Source organism: Camelus bactrianus, chromosome 18 (genome assembly GCF_048773025.1).
Source record: "Camelus bactrianus isolate YW-2024 breed Bactrian camel chromosome 18, ASM4877302v1, whole genome shotgun sequence".
In the NCBI taxonomy this organism is placed as follows: Eukaryota; Metazoa; Chordata; class Mammalia; order Artiodactyla; family Camelidae; genus Camelus; species Camelus bactrianus.
The window spans coordinates 33,736,448-33,763,894 of record NC_133556.1 but is presented as its reverse complement, the minus strand read 5'-3'; the positions used below and the strand labels follow the sequence as shown (position 1 = coordinate 33,763,894).

Sequence of the window (27,447 nt, the reverse complement as noted above, 5' to 3'; positions counted from 1 at the left end):
GTCTGTGTGGTGGAGGGATGGCTGCTGTGCCCTCGCGTCACCACCCTGATGCTTCAGGGCCTGGGCCCCTTGCTCCGTACTCGTTTCACGCCGTCCACGTGAGCCCCGTTCCTGGTGCTGTTCACATCCCGCAGAACCCGCAAAGGACAGACCTGAACAACCCAGTATGACGCGTACAGTTACTACGGGAAAGTGGCCTTTAATGCGTTTCTGTGTTCCACCTTCCTGTCAACGTACTGTGCTGAGCCAAGCGGCCACCTCATCCTAGGTTGGGGCGGCCTGTGGGCTGTGTGTTTTCGTGGGTAAAGTTCCCCTGCAGCACAGCCTGGCCGACTCCTTCACACGTGCTGGCTGCGTCGCCCCACGGGGGGGGTCAGCTGTAGGGCTGTGACATAGACCAGTGTACGACCCACACAGCCTAAAATATTTACTCTCTGGCCATCCCCGAAAAGGTCTGCTCACCTCTGACCTTGATTATCACGAATACAAACAACTTGAGTGACAAAAAAGATATGAGGAATGTTACTGTATCTAGAGACTGCTTCAAATTCACTTCTGGACTCTGGATGTGGATCTTATGGCGTAAGGACTGGGGACAACTAGCGCTCAGCACCCTCACCAGTAACCCCATACCCCCGCTTAACGCTCCTGCAGACGTGTCCAGGTGTCTTGCTGCCGTCAAGTATGGCGACTCCTTAAGATCTGTGGCTTTAAGTCAAGGGCCCCCATAGGCTCCTGGCTTTGTGTCCTCTCTCCTCCTGAGGCACACATTTGGCCCTGGACCTCTCTGAGGCTGGGGTACAGACAAAAAGGAAACTGGCTAGAAAGTAAACTGCCTGTGACTCAGCGTCTCGCCTCAGTGCACCTCTGGGTCTCTCCTGGTGTCCTCCAGATAAAAGCCCTGCTGCTTGCCAAAACGACCCCAAAAGCAAGCCGGCTGCTGGATGTGCGAGGATCCAAGAAAGTGTCCCCAGCCTGGAGTCACCTTTTCCAGAGAAACTACATACAGAGGTACACAAATGCAGTGCGTCCACCTGCCTCCCTGGAGAAGGGCCAGCATCTGCTGGCCACTCCCCTCTCCCTGAACCCAAGGGGACTCTGTGTTTCTTTTCACAACAAACCTGACATTGGAGAGGCCGTCTTTGTGCCAGGAAGACTGTTAGAGTGGTTTAGGTTTACAGAAGGCAGAGTTTCCCACATGCCCCCACCCTGCATGGAAAGCCTTGGCCACTGGCAGCACCCGCATCAGAGTGGATGGTCCAACTCCACTGTCCCCCTGTAGGTCATTTCTTGGGGACCTGCTCCTGAGAGGACCGCTGGTTTCAGGGTGGGCCCCAGCCACTCTAAAAATTCAGCAGAAAACATTCCTAACAACAAATCCATCTTCCCTCTACCCTGTCCCCGGGGCCAGTGCCCCCTCCCCTGCCACCTAAGCAGTGTGCTGCTCCTCTCTGTGCCCCCAGGGTCCCTCCCCACAGAGCACCACAGGGACCTGACAGGCATGAACCCCCTCCCCTCCCTCCCTGACCCGGGCACCTTCGCGTGGCCCACTGAGCTTGCCACCCCACTGACACAGCGTCACACGTGTGCACCCACGTTCCTCAGTGAAGCACATAGGCCACGGGGGGATGGGGTGGGTGGTGGGGGTCCGGTCTGTTTTACTGCCCTGGTGCCGGCCCAGGGCCCGCATGGAGTATGTGCTCAGCCCTCACCTGAATCAGACTTGACTGCTCAAGGTATGATATTGACGGATTCAGAGGCTGACAAAAATAAAGCCCTGTTAATTGTGCTTTCTTAGGCGCAAAGGAGATTATAATGAAGAGAAGTAAAGTATAACTGAAGAGAATAATCTGTTGGTTTTTTGAGACCTGCTAAGCTCAATGGCAATAATAATAAAGCAACTGGTGGGGCCACTATGGAGAACAGTAGGGAGGTGCCTTCAAAGACTGTAATAGAGTTACCATGTGATCCAGCTATCCCACTCCTGAGCATGTATCTGGAGAAAACTATTTGAAAAGAGACATGCACCCAATGCTCATAGCAGCACTATTTACAATAGCCAAGGCATGGAAGCAACCTAAATGTCCACTGACAGATGGCTGGATAAAGCAGCTGTGATATGTATATACAATGGAATATTACTCAGCCATAAAAAAGAATGAAATAATGCCATTTGTTGCAACATGGATGGACCCGGAGTTTATCATACTAAGTGAGGTCAGTCAGACAGAGAAAGACAAATATTGTATGATATCACTTATATGTGGACTCTAAAAAAATGATTCAAATGAACTTATTTACAAAACAGAACTAGACTCACAGACACAGAAAACAAACTTATGGTTACCAAAAGGGAAAGAGTGGGGAGGGATGAATTAGGAGTTTGGGATTAGCAGATACTAACTACTATATATAAAACAGATAAACAACAAGGTCCTACTGTGTAATGCAGGAAACTATATGCAATATCTTATAATAACCTATAGTGGAAAACAATCTGAAAAAAGTTTATGTATAGCTATATCACTTTGCTGTGCACCTGAAACTAACACAGCATTGTAAATCAACTATACTTCAATAAAAAAATTAAATAATAATAAAGCATAACACAGGCCTGACTGCACTTGTTCAAGTTGGATTCACCCAGACAGTATGTCATCTCCTCAGCATGGGCTCAGCACAGCCCCTGTGACTGTCTCGAAGGAGCTGGACGTTGCCAAGGAAGGGGCCAGGCCCATGGCAGCTCATCGGGAAACCCCCATCTGGGCCCACGCTGGTTCTGTGGAAAGCTGGTGGGGGGTGCCTCAACTGTTCAGGAGAGTAAGCAGAGGAGCAGTGTGGACGCGGGGCCTGGTGACGAGCGCGCGGGGCACCGGCTGAGTTATAACAGCTCCAGCCGGCTTGCTGGCTTTGTGAAGGGGAATTAAAAAGGCGATTTTGAACCACTATTTCTTAATCTGTGGATGAAAAGAACCAAACAACTGTGGACTGCCTCCCTGTCAACTGAAAATGCCTGGCGCGAACATAAACATGAGGTTTGTGCAGATCCAACTCGGGTCTGCTGTGGAGCCCACATCCTGAAGAGCCGCGGAGACCAGGCCCCGGGGCCGTCGGGGAGAGAGAGCCAGCGCCGCCCGGGCCCTCGCTCACCTGCGGGGTGGTGATGATCACCGCCCCGTCAATGTGCGCCGCGGCCAGGTACTGGACGGCCGACAGGTGTTCGTCCGACGTCCCGGGCGGGGTGTCCACGATAAGGTAGTCGACCTCACCCCAGTCCACGTCGCGGAGGAACTGCTTGATCATGCCTGCAAAGAGAAATCGCAGTCATGCCTCCTCTCTCCTCTGCCCCCACGACGCTCTCTCCAGAAGCGCCGCTTGTGACCTTTCCGCACAGCTGGTCTGTGCTCTAGGGCAGCTGGGTCTGGCAGTGTCTGGAGACGGGTTTGGCTGTCAGGCCTGGGGTGCGGGTTCTACTCGCCTCCAGTGCGTAGAGGCTGGGGACCTGCTAACACCCCATGATGTGGCACAGCCCACCCCTCCCTCACAAGGGATCGTCTGGCTCAAAATGCCAGCAGCACCGGGGCTGAGGAGGCCCGGAGTGGCACTTTCACATCAATACCTGCGGCCTCAGTGCCCTCAGTCTGGCACTGACTTCACCCCACACACTTCTCTCCCTGACCAGTCAGAACACAAAACCACAGTGGGAATAATTCCAGGGTTATGCAGGCTTTCAGGAGAGATAATATCACGATATGATATTGTACCATGACAGATATGAAAAGTTACAAAATTCTATTTATTAAATAAAACTGGTATTTCTGTTCGCTCCCTTCACCCAGGGAAGAAAGATACAATCCAATGCTGAGAATAACACTCAGCGAAGCCCAGCAGGATGAGCCCAAGGCTGCCCTGACAGGACAGGGCGCCGTTCTGCCCTTGGGAGGACGGGATAAGAGACAGAAAGCAGAGTGGCGAACCATTTTTCTTTGGTCCCCTCCAGATGACAGCGTCGTCGGGACTGCTGAGCAAGAAACCCACCGACATCACCCCCAAGTTGTCTTCCAGGAACTGGAAAAGATGACGTGAGAAACATTTTACTTAAAACCACAGTGCCAGGTGATTCCCTATGTCTTTTGTCTGAACTCTGGCTGAAAAAATTTGGAGGACAAAATTACTATGTGATCTATGAGTATATTCACTCTTTTGAGTCTTCAAATCCTTTTTTTTCCCCCAAAAGAAATCATTGGGAAAAAAAAAGGTTACCATACTGGGGGGGATTGAAAGAGGCACCCCATGGCCCTATGCAGCAATGACAGTGAACGTGTCTGAAATAAATGAACGTCGCTGCCTTTTTTTCTTTAACCTGGGGTGGTCCCCTCTTCTGGTTTTGTACATAAAGTTTTATTGGAAAACAGTCGTGGGCATTCCTTTGCGTATCACTGCTTTTGAGCTATGATGGTGGCGACAGTATAGCCCACAAACTATTTACAATCTGAGTCTCTACAGAAAAAGTTTGCCAACTCCTGGTCATAACTCTGTTCCCTGGGCCTAGAAAAGTGTCTTAATAAATATTTGTTGCCTGATAAACAGGTTGAGAGAAATGTTGCCAGCCCACCCAGTACCTGTTATGTGCACACGACCCATAACACGCTACCTTGAAAAGAAGGCAAAGAGGTGGGCACTCACCACTGGAGACCAGCCTGAGCCGCTCTGGTGAACCTGCGAAAACATGAGCGGGTCCTGACTGGTGAGAAATCGTGCACCCCGGTCACACGTCACACATGACAAAGCTCATGCAGTGAGAGGACAGTTGTACAGAATACGACTGGTCAACCTAAACACTACCACTGAACTCTTCACAGGGAGTGGAGAGCTGGGGGCCGGGGGATGGGTTATGGATAATATAATTCATATGCTTTTCCCCCTCCCGATTACTTTGAAACTCTGCTTAGATATCAGGTCAGGGAACCAAAGTTACTGGAGTCCAAATATAATTTGGGGTATTTGAAAAGTGTGACCGAAATCGGTTGGGGGTTGCTGAGAAAATGCAGGTGACTGTGGAGCAGTGAGTTGGTCCTGGTAAAAGTCCAGGCGTGGAGGGATTACCTTTAGTGAAACGGGGGACACAGAACCTGCGCATCAGTGGCTGAGCTTCAGCACTGACCAGCCGCCCGCAGGGGACAAGAACTGGGGGAAGGGTGTCAGCAGGAAGCTCAGGGCTCCTTCAAGATCCAGGCTCCTTCCTCGCAGCTGGTGTTCATTAACTGCCAGGGTTCAACTCTGCACCCTCTTTATTATGAAACTGGAACTTATGCAATCAATCTTAGAAATTAGGCTTCAAGCAACACAGAAGCCAAAACAGAAAGCCCATTTTCCTTGATGAAATCTTTTTAAGAGTCTAGTGAGATTTAACTTACATGCCACACAACTCACTCATTTAAAGTGCACAATTAAATGGCTTCACAACAGAATTGTACATCCATCGCCACAACCAATTTTAGAACACTTTTGTGACTCTTTAGACACCCTGCACCCTTAAGTGTCACCCCCTTATCCTCACAGTCCCCCCACCATCCTCGGTGACCATGGATCTGCTGTGTCTACGGACATGCCTGTTCCTGACACGTCACAAATGCAATCACGTAATATGTGGTTCTTTGTCACTGACTTTGAAATCATACTTTAAAACAAAACCCATTCATTCCTATTAATACTCATTCTCTAATCACTGGTCTTAAAAGAGGGGTAAACATGGTGACCCTATGGCACAGGAGGAGGAAACAGTCGACTTTCTGCTTAACCTCACTGTTATTTAAATGCTCTGATTTTTATGGTCTACTTAAGTGCTGGCACAGGAAGGCGTACGTGCAGATGACGGCAGGGCACGGACATGCGGCTGGGGGAGGACTACCGAGACCATTACTTATGGGTGTGCAGTCAGGGTTGCCATCTTGCCTCCACCCTGGATGGTGCTGTGCCCCTTCCCAGCCCCTCAGAAGCAAATCCCAAGTCCTGAGCGGAGGCCTCCAGGACTGACCCTGCCTGCCTCTGGCTTCCCTCGGCTGCCTGAGCCCCGCGGGCCTCTCCTGCTTCAGGCATGCACTCCCTCTGCCCAGGGTGCTCTTCTCTGGGTTCCCCGCGTGGGGTGCCCTGGAGCACCCCCTCCCAAAGAGCAGCTTGCCCTGCCTGTCTCCTGACCCGGCTCAGTGTCCTGTTATCTCTCATCTGCCCCTCCCACGAGGGCAAGGTCTGTATCTGCCTTGTTCCCTCTGAACCCCAGCACCCAGAACAGTGCCCAGCGCTTCAGCTGAGTATGAACTGACAAGGAGGGAGGTACAGCTCAGTGGTAAAGCGCATGCTTAACATACATGAGGTCCTGGGTTCAGTCCCTAGTACCACCACTGAAATAAATAAACCTAATTACCTCCCCTGCTTCAAAAAGTGAATAAAATTTAAAAATTAAAAAAAAAAAGGAATGAACTGATGTCGACACCCCTGGAAGAGCCTAGCCTTCAGGGCACCCCTCCACCCATCCCCACCCCAGTGGAACCCCTTCTTGGCAGGCTTCGTGCCGCCTACAGCGGAGACCAGCACCTGCGAGACCGCGGTGGCCCTGCCCCCACTGCGTCACTAGTCCGCCTCGTAGTCTCACTTCCCCACTGGTGACCACAGGGGTAGAAATATTCCCTTGCTTCCAGGGTACAGACCCCAGCCAGCCCTGGTCGAGCTTCCCCAGTCAGGGCCGAGTTTCTGTGTCTGACTTCTGCATTTTACATGTTGTTTCCCTTCCCTTCTAAGAAGGCACTGAAACTAACACTTCTCAGATGGTCTGGATGGACTTAAATATAATCCCGCCACCTCCAAAATTCACGGCTGTTGTTCAAAGTGGACGGATGGACTAGGGAACATTTACCTGCTGTCATCACGCCCAGGTGAAAATGCATGGGCTCTGCGGACCCCGTGGCTTTGGGTTAGGAGCTCGGGGCCAGCGTGCCGGAAGAACGCTCTTCCCTGCGTTTTATAACGTAGCTACTTACCTGCTCGCCTTCCAATCCCATTATCTTGGGAATTGACGGCCCGCATATGTCAATGTCTAGAAGAGCAACCTGGGGAAAAAGAAGAGACCAGGCTGTGATGTCACTGGATGTACAGCCCTCCAGGTGTGCACGATTGGGAGGGGACGGGGTTCGGGGAAAAGGAGGGAGGGGAGGAGACAAAGAGAACCCGGGTCAAACTTGGACCAAGTGGAATCTCGTGAGGGAGAGTTACAATGTTCACCTTCCAGGCCACAGACAGACACTTTCAGACTCCTAATGAGACCCTGGCAGAGGACACCACCACCAGCGATCCTCCCTGCCCCGCTGCCCCGTCCCGCCGCCCCGGGTCTGGTCTAGCTCCAGGGTGATCTTATAGACCTGAGTGTCAGGTCACTTGAAGATTCAGGTCCAGCTACTGTTTACTTGGTCCTTATCATGTGCTGCGTGGGGTCATTAGAGTTCATTATCTCTGCTTTACAGGAGGAAACTGAGGTTCAGAGAGGCCCAGAGACTTGTTCAATGAGCAAGGAGCAGATCTGGGACACGGAGTCCGGAGATCTGTTCTAACACCAGGGCTCTTCCCACTAGCCCCTGGGGCCTGGCAAGGAGAGCAAGGGTAGACCCCCAGCTGAGCTCTGACCAAGCCCTGTTTTCCCGTGATGCTGAAGGTTAATCATGGCTTAGCCTCAGCTTCTAAAAAAGAAACTGAAAATGAGGAACTCTACAAAAGTTCTTTGCTAGTGACAACTGCAGCCCACCATGGGTGCAGGAGATGACTCCCTCCACCCCTGCACCCTGCTCTCCCCGTCTGAGAAGTGAAAAGTCTGAGACAGCCTTCAGAAACCCTCTGAAGAGCAGGGCTGGTATTCATCTTGAAAGCTCTCACGTCTTAGATCCAGAGTGCAGCCCCTCTGGGTAATTTTTTAACTTGCCCCAAATCCATCTCTTGCTTTCCTCTTCAATCCTCTCAACAAACCCCGACCTCCTACGATCCTCACATGACCTCACACTGCGGTCAGGAAAGCAGTCATACAGTACATCGCTGTTTGCCTCACTTGCCCCCTGCTGGATGTCGAGGAGAGTGCAACAGGACGACGCTCATCCTGCAGACTTGACTTCCCTGCCCTTCTTGATGCTTCAGGCTGATGTTCGTTAATGATCCAGGCATTTTACAGCAGAGACTCACGACTTGGGAAATTATACCATCACTACGACCCTAACAGAGACTTTTATCAACACTCTTTTATCAACACTTTCTAGCCGCTCAGTCTAGGAAGTCTCACTGTCTCTGGAGAACAATTTAATTAGTTTCCTTTTGAGGAATTACATTCCCCACAACCAAAGGAGTGTCTTGAGTGAAATGATGCAAGGAAGAGACGGCGTGCACTCACTCCGGCGGTGCACCAAAGAGGCTGCGGCACACCCCTGCCATCCAGATCTCCCAGCGGCCGTGTCCTGTCCCCTCCATGCTTCCTCCTGATACTGGCCGCTACCCCCATATCCTTCCAATTAATCTCCTTTCTGCTCCAGTGAAGCCAGAGAATCCTAGCTGGGAGAAAGACGCCTGCATCAATCCTCACCAGGGTCTCTGTGGAAGGTGCTAGAAGCCTGATGGGAAGAGAAGGCTTGGCTACACCTCTTCCAGCCAGAAAGTGGTGGAGTAGGCGCTGCAGGGCTGCCGGGATCCGCACGTTCTCCTACCCAGCGCCCCACACTTCCCCTTGAGAAGAGGTCACGGGAAGTGGGCTCTGTCCTAACTCGGCACTCCGAGGCCACGTCGCCTCATACCAGTTGCTTCTCCTCCCAACTGTCTGAGAGTCTGGTCTGTGAAACAAGGGTTTCAGGAGGTCACGAGGCCCCTTCCAGCCCTCCAGTCTACAAGCCCCCGAGACGGGCCTCAGACAACAGAGCCCTGCAGCCCCCAGCGTGCACCTTTTTTCATGACACAGTTTGCCTTCCAGATCACACGGCAAGACGATTGGTTGGTACCTGCGGGAGCTGCTGACTTTTGCAGTCGAAAGAAGCTGTGTGATCCTTGGATGTCTCAGGCTCAGGTCTGCAGGGTTCAGGCTCCTCCTCCTCCCTTCAACCCAACATGCATACTCCCGGGCCCACCTACGATTACTCAGGGGCTCCCCACTGACTCAGGGCCCTCTGCAGACTGTCAGACACTTGCCTGTCTCAGAGTGTGATCGTGGAACAGCCCTGCTTGGAGTTATTAACGAGCTGTCACCAGGCGGCAGGGAGAAAAGGACAGGGTGGTCTCCATCATCCTGCTGAATTCTGGGCAGGGAGGGAAGTGCGCCACCTGACTTTAACCAGCAAGACACTCAGCGTTTACTCTGTGCCCACACGAGGCACTGTTTGAAGATACCGATGTTTTCTGTCATGAGCAGGTCTGCAGGTGCAAGATACAGTTTCCTGAGTGCTGACCCTTTAAAAGCCCCACTACAAGAAGCAATCTGGCTTATCTAGCCATGTTTCCACACAGGTGATATGCTTCCCCTCAGCTCACTGCAGAGTCTTGACATGTGTGCAGCGGGACCTCAGAACAGAACCACACAGAAGTGTGACTAAACAGCTATCTACTCACAAGTGGTCCCTTGCAGCTGGCCTGGTTAAAGCACATCTCCAGACGGCTGTTTAAGAAGATGCCTGACAGCTCTGAAAAGCAAAGATTACTCTGGATAACATGGACGATCTCAGAAAACAGATCCCACTGGCTAATACAAGTTTGACCCTCAAATGGTAAGAGATTGTCGACCAACAGAAAAATGAATCCGCAAGTGTATTGTGAATCTGCCTGGCACTGTACTCTGGGCAGGCTACAAACTCGTGATCACTAAATTAGAAATAATCATCCTCCCTCCACATTCCAGTTAGTGGAATAAAGTAACAGTAACAATGGTACTCAGGGGCATTTACTGGGTATGCACCACACATCAGGTGTGGAGTTAAGCATTTTATATTTATGTGCATCATCTCAGTCTTGTGTCCCATTTTACAGATGAGAAAACTGAGGCCCAAGGTCACAGCGCTGGTCTAGGCGGAGCTGGGACGTGATTGTGGGCAGACTGCACCCACATTCTGCCCTACATGCTCAACTGGAGTTCTGACCCCTCCCTCTTCTCCAAGAGATGGATGCCCTGCTTCTTCATCTCCCCAGCTTTGCCCTCATTTGTTCCCTGCCATCTGCTCCAGCTGCTGCCCTGGTGGTGCCCTCGTGGCTTCTGAAGGAGACAAGAGCAACACCTCGTGCTGGTTCACCATCGCCTCTTCAGGACACTCGATCACGCACTCGGCTGCTGGTGCAGCCACACTCCTATAGCAACGCTCCAGTCGTGCCTCTTTCCTGCCCCGTCGTCCTCCCAGGGCAGTCGAGCCTCCAGGTCTGGCTCAGCCTCATGTCGCTCCTTCCCTGGGGCAGAGGCACCTCACTGCCGGCCCATCCACGCCTGCCCAGGCAGTCCCAGCTCTGCACCTCTGCCTCCGCCTCCTCGCCGCCACAACCCACCGCCCCCAGCGTAGTCCACAGGCCGCCTTCTCCCAGGAGCCTGCCCAGCTGCCCCCTGCCAGGGACTTCTCCCTTTTACCAAGTCCCTAGAGCACATCTTGGGTAGTGGACACCGGATTCCAGAGACGAGCACAGCAGTCACAGAGGCCAACGAGAGCAGCTCCACACGTTACGCAATGATCAGAAGAGAAGTGAGTTACAAGAGGAATTCAGAGCCTGAGTGACTGAGAGAAACACCAAGCTTTACAGATCACCTAGTCCAGCCTCTTCCATGTCCCAAGAAGGCCTCGGCCTCCACAAAGTCTCAGTCCAAAAAGTTTCTACCCAGCCAGTCCTAGTGCTCCTGGCGGGCAAATTACCACCAGGGGCCAAATCCAGCCTGCCACCTGTTTCTGTACAGCCCCCAGCAAAGAAGGGTTAGTACATTCTTAGAGAGTTGGGGGAAAAAATTAAAGGAATATTTTTATTTCACATGTTAAAATTACATGGAATTCAAATTATATGAAATTCAAAGTTTTATTAGAACACAGCCACACTCATCTGTGGACAGGCTGTCTATGGCTGCTTTCATGTTCAAGGGCAGAACTGAATAGCTGCTTCAGAAACTGTACATACAGCCTGCAAAGCCTCAAACACTTACCACCTGGCTCTTTACAGAAAAAGTCTGCTGCCCCTGAAGCCAACTCTACTTTCTTAACCCAATGATTTAAAAAAATGTACCCTTGGAGGTCCTAGGTGAGGTCTCTCAGGGGCCACTGTGTATCTGTGTATCTATGTGTGCACACCTGTGAATCTGTGTGTGCATCTGTATGTATCAACGTGTCTCTGTGCGCACGTGTGTGTATCCGTGTGCATATCTGGAGGGCATGTCAGAATGGTGGGCTCGATCCCCTCCACCTGCCCACTGTAGCTAGCTTTACTGGTTTTTTGTACAGGAAATAAAGTCTTTACATTATTAAGAACTTACAGTGCTATTTCATACTGGAGTACAATGGTTTACCTCACACAAGTAGAGAGTATTGACATTTCTCCAGTTTTGAGTTTAAAAAATATAACCAGCAACATGTGGCAGTTCTGAAATTTCCATATTAAACATACCCCTACAGTTCCTTCCAGTACTATCTTAAAAAAAAAAAAAGAAGCCAAACAAAAGTGAAGGGCCATTTGTCAAGAGTATAACAGAAATGTAAACTGAAAAGTCAGTTAGCCCTTTCACACAAAAATAACTTTCAACATTCAAAACGCATAAAGAAAAAACTAATTTTCAAAAATAAATCAATGTGCAAAAGAAGGCACATAGCAAGACCACCATGGAAAGAACTGGAATGGTCAGGAACAGCTTTCCACATGAACACAACAGAAGCGTTTCTACCTTACACAGAACTCCACTGCAGGCCCCGAACAGCGCTCTGAGGGAAAACCACCACTGAGCTGGAGATTCGCATCACGCACGGCGGGCTCTCTCGCCCAGCCCGCACACACACAAGTCGTGAGGTCTCTCGTTTCAGGGTTCGACGCATTGGGAAGTGGGTTTTGAGAGACACCCATGCCTCTCTAGCAATTTCTGGTATGCATGTGTATTTTGGGGGTGGGGGGGTAGGGAGTAATTAGGTTTATTTATTAATTTTTTTAGAGGAGGTACCGGGGATTGAACCTAGGATCTCATGCATGCTAAGCACGTGCTCAACCACTTGAGCTATATCTTCCACCCTGCATGCGCATATATATATATTTTTTTTTTCTTTTTTTAAATTAGAATTTTGAGCAAAACCTCATTTTGGCAAAAACAAAAAAGTTGAATGTTCTGTGTTAAACAAAAATAAAAAACTGTAGTCCTCTTGATTTTGTTAGGTATAAAATGGTATCAAAGTGAACAATGGGGTCATTTTCTAAGATCAATGCCAAACTGTCATAAGTCCCAATGAATAACCTGTATTTTTTAAAGTCACAGGTATTGCAAATTTCCATTTTACTGTTTTGGTAAAAGTATTTTTCTTGTTCCTCACCCTACCACCTCTTTTACTAAAGCTGAAATCCCGAGAGCAGCCGTGGGGAATCTGAGTTTTCGTGCTCCTCTGGGGAGTGGGTGTAAATGAATGGCTGAGGACCGGGGTCGGCAAGCGCTTTCTTCAAGGCCCGGATGGCAAGTATGTTAGGCCTTGTGGGAAAAATCAAGGATAACAGGTAGATACTAACATAACAACTTAAAAGCAACCATTTATAAATGTAAAAACCATTCTCAGCTCACAGGCCATAAAAAGACAGGAGATGGGCTGGATTTGGCCAAGGGCTACAGTTTGCAGACCCCTGGCCTAGAAAAAGGCAGAAGGGGGTTAATAAAGAGCAAGAAGTGTGAACTTAACGTAATGAATAACCAAGAAGCCAAAAGAGATGTACACCTGCTATTCCTGTGCGTGGCTAGAGAACCCAACGAGACACTGCATGTCACTGCTCGACTGCTTCGCACTACCGCATTCTCTCTGCAGGGACCGAGATTCCGGAGAGGCTAGTTCAACTGACTCTGATGAATTCGAGCCATCATGAGCCCTCAGACAGGAGCCTCTCCCAGTTTTCCCCAAGGTCCCACCTGTGTGTTTTCATCCGCTGCTAGGCCGTGGGCCAGGTGGGCACTGAATGTGCTTTTCCCAACGCCACCTTTCCCAGACAGCACCAAGATCTTGTGTTTCACACTCTTCATCTTCTCTTTGATTTCCTCTATGGCTGCAAAGAAAGCAATTCAGACGACAAAGCCCCTGTCAGTCTCGACTGTCACTCTGGGAAGCTAAGTCCTCCCGTTACTTTAAGGAGCACTGAGTGAAAGAGCACTTTGTCAACGGCAGTCAGTGCTGCAAAAAACAACGCTGCCGGCACATCTGACACGCCCTTACTTGCTGGTTTACTTGTCTCCCCAGCTAGAAAATAAACTCCATGAGAGGGTTCACACGATATTCCCAGCTCCAGGACAGAGCTGTGAATACAGCGATTCCCAGCCTGGGGGCAAACCCCACCAGGGCACACCTGGCAATGTCTTGGGACATTTTTGGTTGTCACAGGAAGGACACTATTAGCATATAGTGGGTAGAGGCCAGGGATGCTGCTAAGTGTCCTATGGTGCTCAGGGCAGAAAAACAGGGCAGACACCCTGCAACATAGAATTAACCAGCCCAGAATGCCAATTGTGCCGAGACTGAGAAACTGACAAACTGCAGGCACTTACTATCAGGTAACTATAACTATCAGTTATTATACATTTACTATGCTTTCAATATTTCATCCTATTTCATATCCTTTAAACAACACTGTAGCTATTTTCCCCCCATTTTTGATGAGGAAATGGAGGTTCAGAGAGGTTAAGACTTTTGCTCAGGGTCACACTGTGTGCAGTGGACCGAAGAACCAAATCCAAGTTTCTCTCTGAATTCCTTCAAAAGTCTTCTCCCAACCTGCTTCTGCTTTTAAAGATCCTTTTCGCAGGCTCCCAACCTCCAATTTCTCCTTCATAGTATTTACTACTGTGATGATTTGTTTATTGTGGGTCTCTCCTATTCAACTAATCTCCCGTAGGGCAGTGACCTCATCTGTCTCATTCACAGAACAGAGCACTGTGCCTGGAAGTGATTAATACATACTTGTGTTGAATTAATTGGAGAATTGTTTCCCAAAGGAAGAAAATTTTGTCCAAAGAAAGCAGCTGGCGGAGCCAGGATTTAAGCCCAAGCTCCCTGACTTAAAAATTTATACCCTATTCCCTCTGGTGAGGGCCTCCTCCCAATCACTCCTAGTTACTCTCAAACTTCTGGCCCCACCCACCCCTCATCCCCTCCGACTTTCTCCCATGCCTCGCCCCTCCTAAGACCCCTTTTGACTCCGAGCCAGTCACAGGCTCCGCCCAAATCCTGCCAGGTTTCTCCGCTCCTCTCCTTCTAAATGCCCTGCCCCTCAGGGTCCCGCGCCTGTCACTCATCCCTCAAGCCCCGCCCCTTACACCCCCCTTCCACGTCCTGTATCCTTTGGCCCCTGCCCCTGTCATTCATCGCTTAGGCTCCTACCCCATCACCATCATCACACGAACACACCCCACACCTCCCTCCTCTTCCGGGCCAGCGCTTTCCCCTTCCGGCTCAAGCCTTGCCCGTTACTCACCCGGGTCCGGAGCGGCACCAGCTCCAGATGCGCAAAGCCGCTGGTTGGGGCACCCCTGACATGAGGCCCCTCGGCCCGCCTGGGCGCTGCCGGTTCCGGGACAGTCTGCGCAGAGACAAAGTTACAGTTAAGAGTCGCTCCTGTCCCTTCAGACCCACCACCCACGCCCCGCTCGCGCTCACCATGAGGGACCTCCTCCATTCCGCTGCTTTGGGCGGCTGCGCGGTCACCGGAAGCCCCCGTTGCGTATTTCCGCCCTGTAGCACCCAATCTAACCCTCCAGCCACGCGAAATAAGTCTCAGAAAGAGAGGGCTGTGCGCACGCGCGAACTATGTGGCGGGAGCTTGGGATTGTTTTCTGTTCCTTTTAAAACTGAGCTGCAGATATCTAGCATAAATATTTCAGCATGTATCTACTAAGTGTTATCCTACACGACTTAAATGCCATTTTCATATCCAAGATATTTAACGTTGATGCAAAATTGTTTGCTAATATACAGTTAATATGCAAATTTACTCAGTTGTTCCAAATAAAACCCCACCCCAATCCTGGATCCAGTCGCACCTGGCCTTTTGTTCCGTCTCTATTCTTTAGTCTCTTTTTAGTCCAGAAGAGCCCTCCCCCTCAATTAGATTCAGGTTAGTTTTTGGCAGGACACACCAGTTGCATCACAGCAGGAAGCACGTAATGCCAATTGGTCCCATTATTGGAGATGTGAGGGCTTGATCACTTGATGAAGGTGGTGTCTGCCCTGTTCCTCCAGTGAATGGGACCACTTTCCCTTTGTAACTAAGACGGACTCCCTGGGGTGATCCATTGAGATCACGTGCATATCCTGTTCTCAACCAGCCTTTCACTCAGTAGTTTTAGCATCATTTTTACCTGGATCAGTTACATAGGTGTTTTCAAAACTGTGCTTTTTTTCTTCAGTCTTGCCATTATTTATTATCTCAATTAATTAACTGGCACCCCTCAGTAAATAAGAAGTCCCCCCCCCCCGCTTTTTTATAGAATCACTGTGGGCTCATGGATTTTTTAAAAAATAGGTGTACTGGGGATTGAACCCAGGATCTCGTGCATGCTAAGCATCTGCTTATACCACTGAGCTATACCCTCCACCCAGTTCTGTATTTTATAATTATCATTGTTCTTACTGGTTAATTTCCCTCCAAACTTGGCCAGGAAGCCTTGTCAAGCCAGCTCCTGTGTCTTGGACACTAATCTGACTTCTTTTGAGTACTTTCTTGCTTTCTGACACAGTAAGATGTTCCAGGCTCCAGTTCTACCTTCTTTGCTACAGCCATTTCTCCAAGGACCCCTGGTTGCTTTTCCTGGAGAATGGTGTTGAGAATTCAAGATGTGGATGCTAAGTGTGCTCATTGCTACTAGATTATCATTGCTTACAGGTTTGGGGCAAATTTTAATGAGTGAACAAATTTTCCCCAGCCTCAGTCACTAAGGATATAGAAATTCATTTATTAGACAGTAATGTGTCAGTTGCCTACTACTGCCACCAACTGTAGCTAGCATTTGTTGAATGCTTACTATTTGCCAGCTATTTGCTGGTGCTTTTATGTAAATTACCTAATTTATGTTCTTCCAACAAACCTATCCTCTAGGTCCTACTACCTCTATTTTGGGATGAGAAAACTGACGTTCACAATGGTTAAATTACTTTCCTAAGGTCACATAGCTAATAGTGGGGGAGTCAGACTGATGAACTTAGGCGTCTGGCCCCAGAGCCTTCATTCGCATCCACACAGGTGGTGTTAGTGGTACCCAACTGACCTGGTTCTTAGTCTCCTGGAGCCCAGCCTGGTTGGGACAACAGATAATGAATTATGTAATTACAGGGTGATAAATGCTAGGACAGAAGAGGACCTGGGTGATGGAGGTCAGGGAAGAATTCCTGAAAGCTGAGTAGGAGACACCCAGATTGGGGCAGGGTTGGAGTGGGGGCCAAGTAGCACTTCAAACTGAGCAAACAGCATGAGCAAAGCCTGGAGGTCAGAGGAGTTCCCTTACGCGGTAGGGACTGTCATGATCTCCGTTGTGCAGGTGAAAAGACAGGGTCACAGAGAATGACTTGCCCGAGGTCTTGGGGCCCTGAGGCTGCAGAGCTGGGATTCCAGCACCGTCTGGTATTGGGCCTGGGCTCTTAACTACTATGCATGACATTGGGAGGCAGGATGTAAATCATTCTCTCACTGAAGCAAGTGAGGCTCAGAGAAGTTAAGTGGCTTGCCAAGGGTCTCACAGCCAGCAGGCTCCACCGAACTCTTCTGACCACAAGCTCTTTTTCCCGCAGCCACACTGCAGAGGCCTGAAGCTGGCCCACTTCAGGTCGTCCCTTACTGATGTCCCCTAAGACACTTCCTGCGTGTTCCTCCCATTTGTTTTCAGCGGTGATGTCCCTTAAGAGCTCTTTTGTCCCTAACTGCACACGGCCCTCCCACTCAGTGGCAGGGAGAAATGTCTGCTGTTCTTGAACCTTCCCCTCCCTACACACGCCTCCTCATGAGGCTGTAAACATGATCATGTTTCACACCAAAAAGTCAAAGAAACTCAGATCAACCTTCTCTTAACTTTGCTCCAGGTTTCTCTCCTACTCTCCCAGCCAAATCTGTCTCACCTGGGGTGGGATTTTTCCATCTGTTGTATTTGGGAGAAGAAGGGTGGGAGCAGGTGGCAAAGCAGATTCGCGGGCACATCCCAGACCTCCTGAGTCAGAGAGCAGATGGTCGGGCCAGGGACTCTGCATCTTCACGTTCTCACCAGATAGTAATTACATACGATAAGATTTGAGGACTTCTTCTTAAGATGAGCACTCCTCAAGACTCTATTCTTGGCCCACTTTTAGTCGGACTTTCCACATCCTCTCTGTGAGCAGTTTTATGTCCACGGCATCCTGTTATCCAATATGAAATGTTTTCCCATCTCCAGCCCCCATTTCTCCGTAAGTTCAGACATGTGTCTCCCAATTGGTGCCTATTAGGTTTCACTGCGTGGAGGTCCCACAAACAGAACTCACACACACAACTTTTCTCCTCGAAGCACTTCCTGCCTCTGGAGCTCTCATCTCAGAGAGTGGCGCCACCACAGCTGAAGAACTCATCAGTCTGGGCATCAGCCTTGCTAAGTTCCCTCCATCTCTCCCGTATCACTTATCAATTGCTGCATAACACATCACCCTAATACATAGTGGTTACGATGACAGTGGTTTATTATTTCTCATGACTCCTCTGGTTTTATCTGGACTCACTCCTGTGGCTTCATTTAGACAGGAGTCGACTAGGAGATCCGAGGTTCTCATTCTCATGGCTGCCTGGATTCCCCATGCCCTCCTGCCCCCACATGGCCACTCATTATCCAGTGGTCTTTACATGGCAGCTGGACCAGGCTGGGAACTGGCACAGGTTCACTCTCTCACATTCTGTAGGTCAGAGCCAGTCACAAGGGGTGGGGAAATAGATGCCCTGTCTTGATGAGTGGAGTGGCAGGCAGGTACACAGATGGGGGTGAACACTGCTGGGTACCTTGGAGACAACGTGATGTCTCCCTTTACATCCAATCAGGCATTGAGTGCTGGGGATGCACCTCCGGGGGTTATAGCCCCAGTCTTCACGCCTCTCTCTTCATCTGTACCCTTTGCTGTCCGGCTTTGTGGTGCATTCTGTTCTACACCTTGACTCCTGGCTCAGGCTCGTGACTTATTTTGCTAATGAGACATTAGCAAGCATGACCGAAGAAAAACCTTGTAAAAGCGCTTGCCTGTTTTCACTCTTGACCTCCGCCATGGCTAGGAGACCCTCTCCGGGCTAGCCTGCTGAAGGTAAGGCACAGAGCTGAGCCGAGCCACACCCCAGTGCTACCGGCCACGGCCATCCCCACCCAGTGACCCTGAGACACATGGGAGCATCCAGCTAAGAGCTGCAGACCCACCGATGACACAGATGCGTGAGTGAGTCCACCAGAACCACCCAGCCAACCCACAGACTCACAAGCTAAAAACAGAACCAAAAAAACCGCATACTGTTTGAAGCCACTGAGTTTGGGGCAGCCACCGACAATTGACATGTCACACCTTCCATCATCCTTGGCTCAGGCCCTCATCTTCCTGGGCCTGCAAGTTTCTGTGTCAGTCAGGCTAGGCTAGGCTGCCAAAAAGAACATTCCCCAGAGTGCAGAGGCTCAAGGCAGCAAGGTTTATTTTTGGCTCTTGCTACATATAGCACTTCATTGACAGAGGTCCCTGCTTACTGTAATCCTCAGGGATACAGACAACAGAGGCTCCACCATCTTACTTGGCCACCATCTGAACACCAGGCTTCAGAGCGTGAACTGTGCCCTGCTGTTTAAATGCTTCCACCCAGATGTGACACCTGTTTGCTCACTTTCCACTGGTGAGATTTAGTCCCGTGGTCACACCTAGAAAGGCACAGGCAGTGCTGTCATGTATGCCTGGAAGGGAAGGGGACAGCGGTGGCCAGTGGCCCATCTCCCATAGCTCCTCCTGTGGTTTCTCTGCAAGTCTGCTGTCCTTTTCCCACACAAATCAGACCGTGTCACTCTGTTGCTCTTAAACCTTCAATGGCTCCCTATGGCCCACAGCCTAACACCCAATCTTCATATGGTTTTCAGTGGCCTCTATGCCCCATCTTACCCCTCCTGCCTCATTTTCTGCCGTGGGCCAGTGTGAACGCTGAGCCCTAACCACTGAACAGTGTGGAGATTCCTTAAAACACTAAAAATAAGGGTTACCCTATGATCCAGCAATCCCACTCCTGGGCATATATCTAGAGGGAACTCTAATTCAAAAAGATACATGCACCCCTCCCCCTTACTCCCCACCAATGTTCACAGCAGCACTATTTACAACAGCCAAGACGTGGAAGCAAGCGAACTATCCATCGACAGATGACTGAATATACACAATGGAATACTACTCAGCCATAAAAAAGAATGAAATAATGCCAGTGGCTGCAACATGGAGGGACCTAGAGACGATCATACTAAATGAAGTAAGTCAGACAGAGAAAGACAAATACAATATGATGCCACTTATATGTGGAATCTAAAAAAAAGAAGACACAAATGAATTTACAAACCAGAAATAGAAAACAAACTACAGTTACCAAAGAGGAAAGGGAAGAGGGATAAATTAGGAGTATGGGATTAGCAGATACAAACTATATATAAGATAGATAAACAGCAAGTCCTACTGTATAGCACAGGAACTATATTCAAAATCTTGTAATACCTTATAATGAAAAAGAACATAGAAAAGAGTACACATATACATGTATAACTGAATTACACTGTACACCAGAAACTAACATAACGTTGTAAATCAACTGTACTTCAATTAAAAAAAAAGAGTTTAGTTAATAATAATGTATCAGTATTGGGCACCAATTATAACAAATGTACCACACCAATGCAAGATTTAACTAACGGGGCAACAGGGTTGGGGAAATATATGGGAAATCTGAACTTCCTGAAAGGTTTTGTTTTTTTTTTCTGTACACCTAAAACTGCTCTAAAAACAAACTTTGTTTATACTTCTGAAGTTATTAGAGCTTAAATCTGCATGAAGACTGTTGAGACGCCATGTACATACTTCCTACAGTGGGGCTTCTCAACCTGGCTACACATTCTAATCACCTGGGATATTTTATGCCTGGCCCCCCTCCCCCACACCAGTTAAATTAGAATCTTATGCCTGTGGCCTGGGCATGTAAGGAGGTTCTGAACCTAGTTTCCTATGTGGGTGGGAAGTGATGCGGGGGGTTCCCCAAAGCAACAAAAAATGCCCCGGGTACCAGCTGGGTGTCCTACAATTCAATAATTTTGACACTATTGGAGACAGCATCAGATTCCATGGGTTAAAGGCACAGTCTTACATGACTGCAACCTGCCCCCAGGTGCCAGTCGCAAAAGCCCAGGTGGTTATATGTGTTTCTGACTCACTGACTATATACATCAAAGCTACCCATGACCTCCTCCCACTTTGGATGTGATTAATTTGCTAGAGAGGCTCGCAGAAATCAGAGGAACATTTTACTTACCAGATCCTGGTTTATCATAAAAGGTTGTAAGTCAGGAACAGCCAGACGAAAGAGGTGCAGAGAACAAGGCATGAAGAAAGGGAGCGGAGAGTCCAAGCCCTGTTTAGGCGCATCATTCTCCCCCAAACCTCCGAGTTCTCACCACCCTGGAAGCTCTCTGAACTCTGTCTTTTGGGGGGTTTTTATGGAGAATTCACTACGTAGTCACGATTGATTAACTCATCGGCGAGTGGTTAAACCTCCAGGTCATCTCTCCTCCCCAAATGCTGGAGAGGCGGGACTGAAAGTTCCAACCCTCCAATCACTGGGTTGGTTCCCCTGACCGTCCTTACATGAGGTTTAAAAGTCACCTAATTTACATAACAAGAAACACCCTTATCGCTCTCACCACTTGTTAAATTCCAAGGATCTCCAAATCCTGACTAACGAGCTGAATGACACTAGGCAATTCCCTTCACGTGGCCAGCCTCGGTTTGCTCACTTGTAAACTGGGGATAATAAGAGCATTTGCACCATGATGTTGCTGTGGGGATAAAATAATTTATGCAAAGCACCAAGCGCAGAGCATCCAGAGAGCAAAGACCCAATACACACTTGTGTTTAAGTAAACTTAGGGTTGCAGGTGAGTTGCAGAGGTGAGATCTACACCCCTGTTTACAGATGGGAGAACTGAGGTCTAGACAGGGAAAGTTGCCCCTAATCACATAGCAGGCTAGTGGACGAAATGAGACTAGCACCTGGGTCAAACTGGTTAAAAATTGGAGCGTTTTAAACACACTGCCGGTGGTGAAAGCACGACCCTGTGACATGCTCAGGAGGTGCCTGCAGTTTTGTGTTTTACCACTAGATGACAGTCTTTCCTTTTTTATGATCAAAATAGGACCTGGAAAACATTTTAAAGATAATTTCTTACCTTTCCCCTTGAATCCACCAAAAATATCTAACAAAGGACTACATACACTGCAGGCACTTAACATAATTGAGTCAAAAAATAAGGTTTGGATCCTTTATACATGGAGAAGTTGACTCGAGTGCTGGTTAAAAACATGGTTTTTTTGAATGCTTGGTGACTTGTGGTCACATTCCAGCTCTGCACTTAACCAGCTTTCAAATCTTGTGTTCATGCCTCAGTGTCCTCCTCCGTAAAATGGCAATAATAATGTTAACTACCTTAGAGGGTTATTGTTGGAAGGATTAAATATGTTAATATGAGTAAAATAAGTTTTTAAAAAATGCCTGGCACATTTGAGCCGTATATAGGTGTTAGCAATTATTAGCTTACTTCTTAAACAGCTTTTTTCGGGGATAACTGATAGAAAAAAACCTGCACATATTAAAAGCGTACAAAGTTTTGACTTATGTGTACACCTGTGAAACCATCACCACAATCAGGAGTAAACACACATACCCCTCCCCAATATTTCCTCATGACCTTTTGCAGACCTGCCCCCTGCCCCCTCGCAGGCAATCACTGCTCTGTTTTGTCTCCATAGATTCCTGTGGATTTTCTAGAATTTTGTGTAAGTGGAATCACATAGTGTGTGCTCTTTTTCACCCGGCTTCTTTCCGCGTACTGATTTCCGGTTCACCCGTGTTGTTGCGTGTATGAAGTTCATTCCTTCTGCTTTGCTGGGTAGTGTTCCATTGTATGATTATACATAGCTTGTAAATCCATTCACCTGGGGATGGACATCTGGGTTGCTCCTGGCTTGGAGATGTTACAAATAAAGCTGCTATGAGTGTCGTTATGCGAGTCTTCGTAAGGACACACACACCTTCATTTCTCCTTAGTAAATACCTAGGTGTGCAATGGTAGGAAACCATCGTGTTCTCCAGAGTGGCTGTGTCTCCCCACCTGCAGTGTCTGAGGGTTTTTGTTGCCCCATATTCTCACCTGCAGCAGGTGTAACCAGTCTTTTGGGTTTTTGCCATTCTAATAGGTGCGTAGTGATATCTCATTGTGGTTTTAATTTGCATTTCCCTGGTGAGTAATTATGTTGAACATCTCTTCAGGAGGTCATTTATCATCAGCATATCTTTTTCGCCAAATTGTTGAAATTTTAAGCCCATTTAAAAATTTTTTGGTTGTTTAAGTATTGAATTTTGAGAATACTGTATATATTCTAAATGTAACCCCTAGTCTGCGACTTAAGGATGAAAATTAAGAATGTCGTTTGAAGAGCAGTTCTCAGTTTTGATGAGGTCCAGTTTATCAGGTTTTTTTCTTTTATGTATTGTACTTCGGAAAACATATCTAAGAAATCTGCCTAAGACGATGTCACAAAGATTTTCTCCTATGTTTCTTTCTAGGATTTTCATAGTTTCAGACTTTACATTTATATATATATATATAGACATATATACATATATACACACACACCCCCCCAATTGTTCCAGCAGCATTTGTTGAAAAGACTATTCTTTATCCACACAATTAACTTTGCACCTTTGCTGAGCATCAACTGACCATGAATACGTGGGTATACTCTGGATTCTTTATTCTGTTCCACTGATCGTTGTCTTTATGCCAACACCATACTGCAGCTTTAACAGAAGTCTTGAAGTCAGAAAGTCTGAGTCCGCCAACTCTGCTTTTCAAAGTTGCTTTTGGCTATTTTAGGTTCTTCTTTCCATTTGAATTTTAGCATCAGTTTATTAATTTCTATCCCCAAAAGCATGCTGGGATTTCAGTTGGGTTTAAATTCAACCTAACCTTCAATTTGGGAAGAACTGACATCTTGACAGTATTAAGTCTCCCATTTCACACACGTGCTATATCTGTTTAGGTCCTTTTCAGTTTCTCTTGGGAGTATTTTTTAGTTCTGTTTCTCAGTCTTTTTATTTTTTTCTCTCTGTTTCATTTTGGGGAGCCTCTATTGCTGTATTTTTCAACTTCACTAATCTTTTCTTTCACAATATTTAATCTGCCTTATTATAGACTGAATGGTTGTGTCCCCCCGACCCCCACAATGCCCCCCGATTCACATGCTGAAGCCCTAACTCCCCACATGATAGTATGGGAAGTGGCCTTTGGGAGGTGATGAGGTCATTGGTGGGAGTGGGTGTGTGGGGGTTCCTGATGGGATTAGTGTCTCCATAAGAGGAGACACCAGAGAGCTTGCTCTCTCTCCACCCACAGAAAGGCCCTGTAAGGACACAGTGAATGAGAAGGAGGCCATCTATAAGCTGGTGAGAGAGACCTCACCAGAACCTGACCCAGCTGGCACCCTGATCTGGGACTTCCAGCTCCCAGAACAGTAAGGACTAAATTTCCGGTGTTTATAGTATTTTGAATGGCAGCCAGGGTTGACTAAAACATGCCTTTAATCTCATCCTATGTGTTTTTCACCTCAGACACTGTGGTTTTCATCTCTAGAAGTTCAGTTCAGCTGTTTTGTTGTTTAATATCTTCCATGTCTCCACTTAACCTGTCCCGTCTTTCCTCTAGCTTCTTGAACACACAGAATGCAGCTGTTGTAACTTTTAAAATGACCTTGTCTGCTAATTCTATTATCCGTGTCATTTCTGGTTTGGTTTCAATTGATGGATTCCGCCCCCACACCCATTATGGTTTACAGTGCCCTGCTTCTTGGTATGCCCAATCATGCTTCATGGGATGCCAGACATTGTGAATTTTACCTTATTTTCTGCTGAAAGTTTTTGTATTTCTACAAATATCCTAGATCTTTTTTCTGAGGCACAGCAGATGGACTGGAAACATTTTAGTCTTTTGGAGTCTTGCTTTGTCAGGTAGGACGAGAGTGGTATTAAGTCCGGGGCTAATTTTGCCCTAATACTGAGCCACACCCTCTGGGTGTTTGGCTTGATGCTGCACAAAGAATGAAATCTCCTGAGGTTGGTGTGACGGGAGGTGTTCCCAGCCCGGGGGAGGCGTGGGGATTCTTCCCTCTGACGCTTTTCGGTGGCTGTTTCCCAGCCCAGGGTTGTTTCCTGGCATGTGTGCCCTGATCCTGCTCAGCTGGAGACGGAGGGGGGCCTCTGCCAGTGTCCAGAGCTCCCTCTCTGGGCAGCTCCGTCCCACAGACTCTAGACACACCGACACCCACCTCCCCAGCTCCATCTCCTAAACACGAAACTCAGTCCAGGCAGTGAGCTGGGGCAGTCGTAGGACTCACTTTGTTTGTTTCCCATCTCTCGTGGAGGATTGTCCTTCAGGCCTGATATCCGGTGTCTTCAAATTATTGTATTATGGGAGGGGGGATGTATAGCTCAGTGGTAGAGAGTGTGCTTAGCATGCACAAGGTCCTGGGTTCAATCCCCAGTACCGCCATTAAAAAAAAAATTAGAATAAAAAAAAACTTTTTAACAAAGCAAAAACCAAAAATCATTGCTTTATGTATTTTGAGTGTTTTTTGAATTGTTTCAGTTGGGAGGGTACCACCAACCCGTACTACACCGTCTTGGCCAGAAGTAGATGTCCTATTACGTTATATAAATGAGTAAATTACATATATATTATTCTACATATCCTACATATATTGTTATATATAATATATAGATAGACACGAAAATAAAATTACAGGTGACCCTTGAACAATATGGGCTTTGAACTGCGCGGGTCCACTTACAAGCAAATATTTTTCAACAGTAAATACTCAGGCATTGCAGCACCCATAGTGGGTTGACTCCGTAGATGGAGAGAAACACACATACAGGCAGGCTCTAAGTTATCCTCAGACTTTCAACCACGTGGAGGGGTCAGCTCCCCTCATGCAGGTGCTGTTCAAGGGCTAAATGCATATATATCAGTATGGAAGTCTTAATCCAAAAATGAAAGTCTGTGACACGCTTTGGGAAAGATCCCCAGCTGCTCTTCTTGCTTGGTGAAAGTAATGCAACCTTGCTTCTCCCGAAAGAAAATTTTTAATTAAAAAAAAAAAAAAGTCTACCTCCACGTCCCCGTTCCACTCCCACCCCAGCTCAAAGGTGATGACCCTGGCGCTGGGTCCTACGCTTCCTTCCAGGAGTGTTTGTGCGTCTACACTTACCTGTATGCCTGCTTAAGTGGTATCATACCACAGAAACTGTTCTATACGTTGCCTTCTTCACTTGTATCTTAGAAATCTTTACATGTCACCAAATAAAGGCCTGACTTCTTTTCAGGATGAAGAGAACTCTATACAGTAGGTGTTCTGTATTGCGTTAGCGATCCTGTACTGAGGGACGTGTCGTTCCACTTTTTCCACTGCTATAATCCATGAGCACACGCGTGCATGTGGCTGAGCACACAGGTATGTGTGTATCCGCAGGGAGATTTCCAGAAAGATTGTTGGGTCATTGGACACCAGCCAGGGCCAGGGCTCTAAGCCCCAAAAGGATATCTTCTGAAATGCCAAGTGGAAAAAAAAAAAAAAGCTTTATTGGTAAAATGTAACTTGTGTTCTTGAATAATACAAACTGATGTGGATGCTGAATGGAAAGTAGATTTCAGGGGTTGGTGTAGCTCAGTGGTAGAGAGTGTGCTTAGCATGCACAAAGTCCTGGGTTCAAACCCCAGTACCTCCATTAAAAAAAGAAAGAAAGTAGCTTCTTTCTGGACTTTTTTCTGTCCTTCCTGTGTGTTTCCGTATTTTGCTGGTTTCCTAAGCACTGCTTGGGGCCACTTCCAGTCACTGATTTTGGCCGCTGGGAAGGCACAGGTGACAGATACCTACCCACCCACAGGGGGCAGCCAAGGGATGCTTGCTGAGTCGATGTGATGGCTGTGGAAAGTTCTATCCCTGGACAGCACTGCTCTGGCCATCACCTAAGGCAATCTCCCTGCCTGCCCTCTGCAGACAGATGGGTTTCACATTAAATTCACAGACGTGGAGCGGTCCCTTCACAGCCTGTGGGAGTCAGGCAGCCATCTCAAAACAGCAAAGTCCAGGCAGAGAAAAATGGTGCAGTGCCGAGTCTGCAGTCTCCAAAGGTTGGGTGGTGGAGCTGGTGGAGGATTGGGAACCCCAAGCCTGGGGTCAGTCTGGTCTTCCCTTCCCCATCTCCCCAGCCTCCCCTACTCCACCTCCCACAGAGATTTCAGAAAGAGAATGAGTTTTCCATCAGTGCACCTTACAAGAGATTGAAAAAAAGATCTTTTAGTGGTGGATGAGGGATCTTTAAGCAGTGGTGCGCCTCCTGTATTTGACACCAAAAGTAGACAATTTTTTAAAACACCTTCCTCCTCTACACAACAATATTGCCAATAACTATGATATTCTTGGTTCGTTTTTTAGTTTTGATACAAAACTGACAGACGCGAAGATTACATTTCAATGTCAAAGATACTGAGTTCAGTAAAAGATTTCCTGTGTGAACTAAAACGTCTCCTTTCCAAACAAAAATATTACGCCTCGCAGGTCCCATACACGCTGCTTTACTCTTTTACATTCCAGACACAAATAAAAGCTTCCAGTGTCACACAGAATGACAGAGTGGAAGTAGCCTGTGTTCTGGTTCCTTCGTCTTCCCATCACAGCCCACCTGTGTGTGTTGAGTCTACTTCTGGGAGACAAAGCAGCCCCAGGGCTTGGAGACACGAACTGCACCCAAAGAGATTCCCGGCCTTGAGGAACTGACTGACCAAACCTGCGAATGGCGGGGCTGACTGTGTAGTTGAGAGTTCTGTGAATTAACTTCTGTGGATAATACAATATTTATTTTTAAAAATAAGTAATAAAAGGG

General features: G+C 48.0%; 1 protein-coding gene across 5 annotated transcripts in view; it reads right to left on the bottom strand.

The window, feature by feature from the left end:
- The window catches only part of NUBP1 (NUBP iron-sulfur cluster assembly factor 1, cytosolic), a 30,204-nt gene extending 15,219 nt beyond the window's left edge, over positions 1–14,985 (bottom strand). For all 5 annotated transcript variants that reach the window (XR_006726694.2, XR_006726717.2, XM_074346776.1 and 2 more), the window contains exons 1-7: positions 14,877–14,985; positions 14,695–14,799; positions 13,139–13,272; positions 7,038–7,106; positions 4,687–4,719; positions 3,978–4,068; positions 3,151–3,305 (exon numbers count right to left, since the gene is read on the bottom strand). Coding sequence is in view for 3 of the 5 variants with exons in the window: in XM_074346776.1 (XP_074202877.1) it covers positions 3,151–3,305; positions 3,978–4,068; positions 4,687–4,719; positions 7,038–7,106; positions 13,139–13,272; positions 14,695–14,799; positions 14,877–14,895 (606 nt within the window). In the remaining 2 variants the exon portion in view is untranslated. The remainder of the gene's footprint in view (positions 1–3,150; positions 3,306–3,977; positions 4,069–4,686; positions 4,720–7,037; positions 7,107–13,138; positions 13,273–14,694; positions 14,800–14,876) is intronic.
- Positions 14,986–27,447: the final 12,462 nt, after the last annotated feature.